Source organism: Pundamilia nyererei, unplaced genomic scaffold (assembly GCF_000239375.1).
Source record: "Pundamilia nyererei isolate P.nyererei 1_Seehausen unplaced genomic scaffold, PunNye1.0 scaffold00094, whole genome shotgun sequence".
NCBI classification, from domain to species: domain Eukaryota; kingdom Metazoa; phylum Chordata; class Actinopteri; order Cichliformes; family Cichlidae; genus Pundamilia; species Pundamilia nyererei.
The window spans coordinates 1,750,950-1,753,159 of record NW_005187495.1 but is presented as its reverse complement, the minus strand read 5'-3'; the positions used below and the strand labels follow the sequence as shown (position 1 = coordinate 1,753,159).

Below are 2,210 nucleotides of genomic sequence, written 5' to 3'. Positions count from 1 at the left end.
GAAAGGTCCAAACGCATAGAAAAATCTGTGTTTTCAAACGTGTGGACGTAGCCTTATATATCATGTTTAACCTGAGTAACGAAAGACCGCAGGCGGTATGAAAACAATGTGCCTGGAGTCCGGTGTTCTTGCTGGCTAGCTATCGAGCTGGGAGACAAATGTCTCCGAAAACATCAGAGCACTTTTGGAAATATGTGATACCTTGATAAACCGAACAGATATTTGAAGTTTACGCAGCTACATTCTCGCCTGAAAATATCGTAAAAGTTTATTTTGTGACTCAGAAAGAGTAATAAAAGTAAAACTAAGTATTGTTGGAAACTGGAATTGGCTGGGCCACGCTATGAATTCTGGGATAGGTTGGGCCACGAAGAAGAAGAAGAAGAAAGTGTACTTTATTGGTCCCCGTGGGGAAAATCGCTCTCTGCATTTAACCCATTCACTCAGTGAAGCAGTGGGCAGCCATTGGGCGCCCGGGGAGCAGTGTGCAGGGAAGGATACACCCGACCTCTGCTTCAAATCTGGGAAGAAGGAGGACCATTTGGAAGAGTCTATGAATTTGGACACCCAAATCACCAATTGTTGTTGAATTGTGCTATATAAATAAACTTGCCTTGCCTTACTTTAACAAAGAGCAAAACAGACAGAATTCCTGTTCCTACAACTGTGCAGCTGAAAATACAGATCTAAACGTAATACTAATATTGTGACAAAGCTTTATTTGCATTACATTGTGTATCTATTAATTAATTTATTTATTTATTTATTTATTTTTACAAGTAATGCAACCAAGAGAAGAATTTATATGAATTTTGGGGCTCAAATAAAAACAGGCACAAAAACCCCCAACCCAAACAACAAAAAACACCAGTTGAGATATTTTATATACTTTATAATATGTAAATGGCTTGATTGTGAACTGTAACTTGACAGCACAACACTGTGTTATCATTTAACACAATAACATTTAGTTATTACCTCTTTAGGTCAACAGTGGTGACGTTGAAGACAACACCTTTCAGCCACAGGATCATGAAGAGGCGCTGGGAGAAAGGACAGTTTCCAATGCTCTCGCCATCACTCCCAGCCTGTAATATAGTTTAGAGCTGAGTACAAAACAGAATGTGCATTTGTAATACATAGAGATGAATGCTGACTTACTCTTCTTTTAATGCATACAAGAATCCACTGACAGACACATTTACACACATACACTGATTCACACACTTGCACACAATGCATGCAGTCCCGATGAGCTATCAATTAATCAGCTCACTGGCACAGTGAAAGACGAAGAATCAGTGCTTTATAGTGTGAAGCGGGGGTTTTGCAGTTGGGCTTGTGTGTATATTATCGAAATAGAAAGTGTGTATGTTTGTGTACATGTGTTCTTCAGTGTGTGCGTGAATGCAAAGCTGCAACAGGACACTGTAACGAGACACCAGGTCTAACATGAATAATCCACGCTGCTTCCATTACATGCTTCACTGCCTGTTTGGACTTCTGGTCCCTACCTACTGCAGCAGTGTGTATCAAATCATACAACAGCGCTCACTGTCGAGCCGAGGAAACACTCATACTTCACCTAAAATATTTTTCAATCTTATTTTAAGACAAGAAAACCCATTTTAGCCAAAAATGTACTGTATAAAGCTTATAGTGTTTCAAGCATTTTCTCATTGCTGTTGCCATCCATTCAGGTACAGTACATAAGACACTGAAGCGCTGAATGTTGCATAATATATACATTTTAATCAGTTGCAATGTGAAGAACCTGACTTATATGCCACTTAAATCATATTTTCATGTGAGTTGTGGTAATTGGAAATTAAATGCTCTCTGCATCTACTGTATACAGTAAGCTACCATTGTTTCCGATTCACTTCTCCAATCCAACCTCTTCTTCTATCAAAACCAGCAAGAAAGTAACAAAAAGCAGGATTCTCTTCCTGCCCTTGTTGATTGCTGCAGCTAGCAAAGGGAAAGTTCACTGACCAGTCTGTAGACTTGCCTAACTGTGACTTTAGTGGTAAATTTCTCAGCGGCTGCAGAGAACACTCACAGCCAGTTAGGGAATACTCTTTTTTCCCCCTCACGACTGGTGGTTGCCAGGTGGGTCTTTTTCAACTGATCCTTTAGCAGCACCACGACTGACAATAAAAATGATTAACACCAAGTGGTCAATGGTCACAGTTCTGCAAAACCTCAAT

General features: G+C 39.9%; 1 protein-coding gene across 1 annotated transcript in view; it reads right to left on the bottom strand.

Moving 5' to 3' along the window:
* clic5a (chloride intracellular channel 5a) overlaps window positions 1-2,210 on the bottom strand; it is a 6,521-nt gene that overhangs the window by 2,706 nt on the left and 1,605 nt on the right. The window contains exon 2 of the mRNA XM_005739858.2: window positions 979-1,088. Coding sequence (XP_005739915.1) covers window positions 979-1,088 — 110 coding nt within the window. The remainder of the gene's footprint in view (window positions 1-978; window positions 1,089-2,210) is intronic.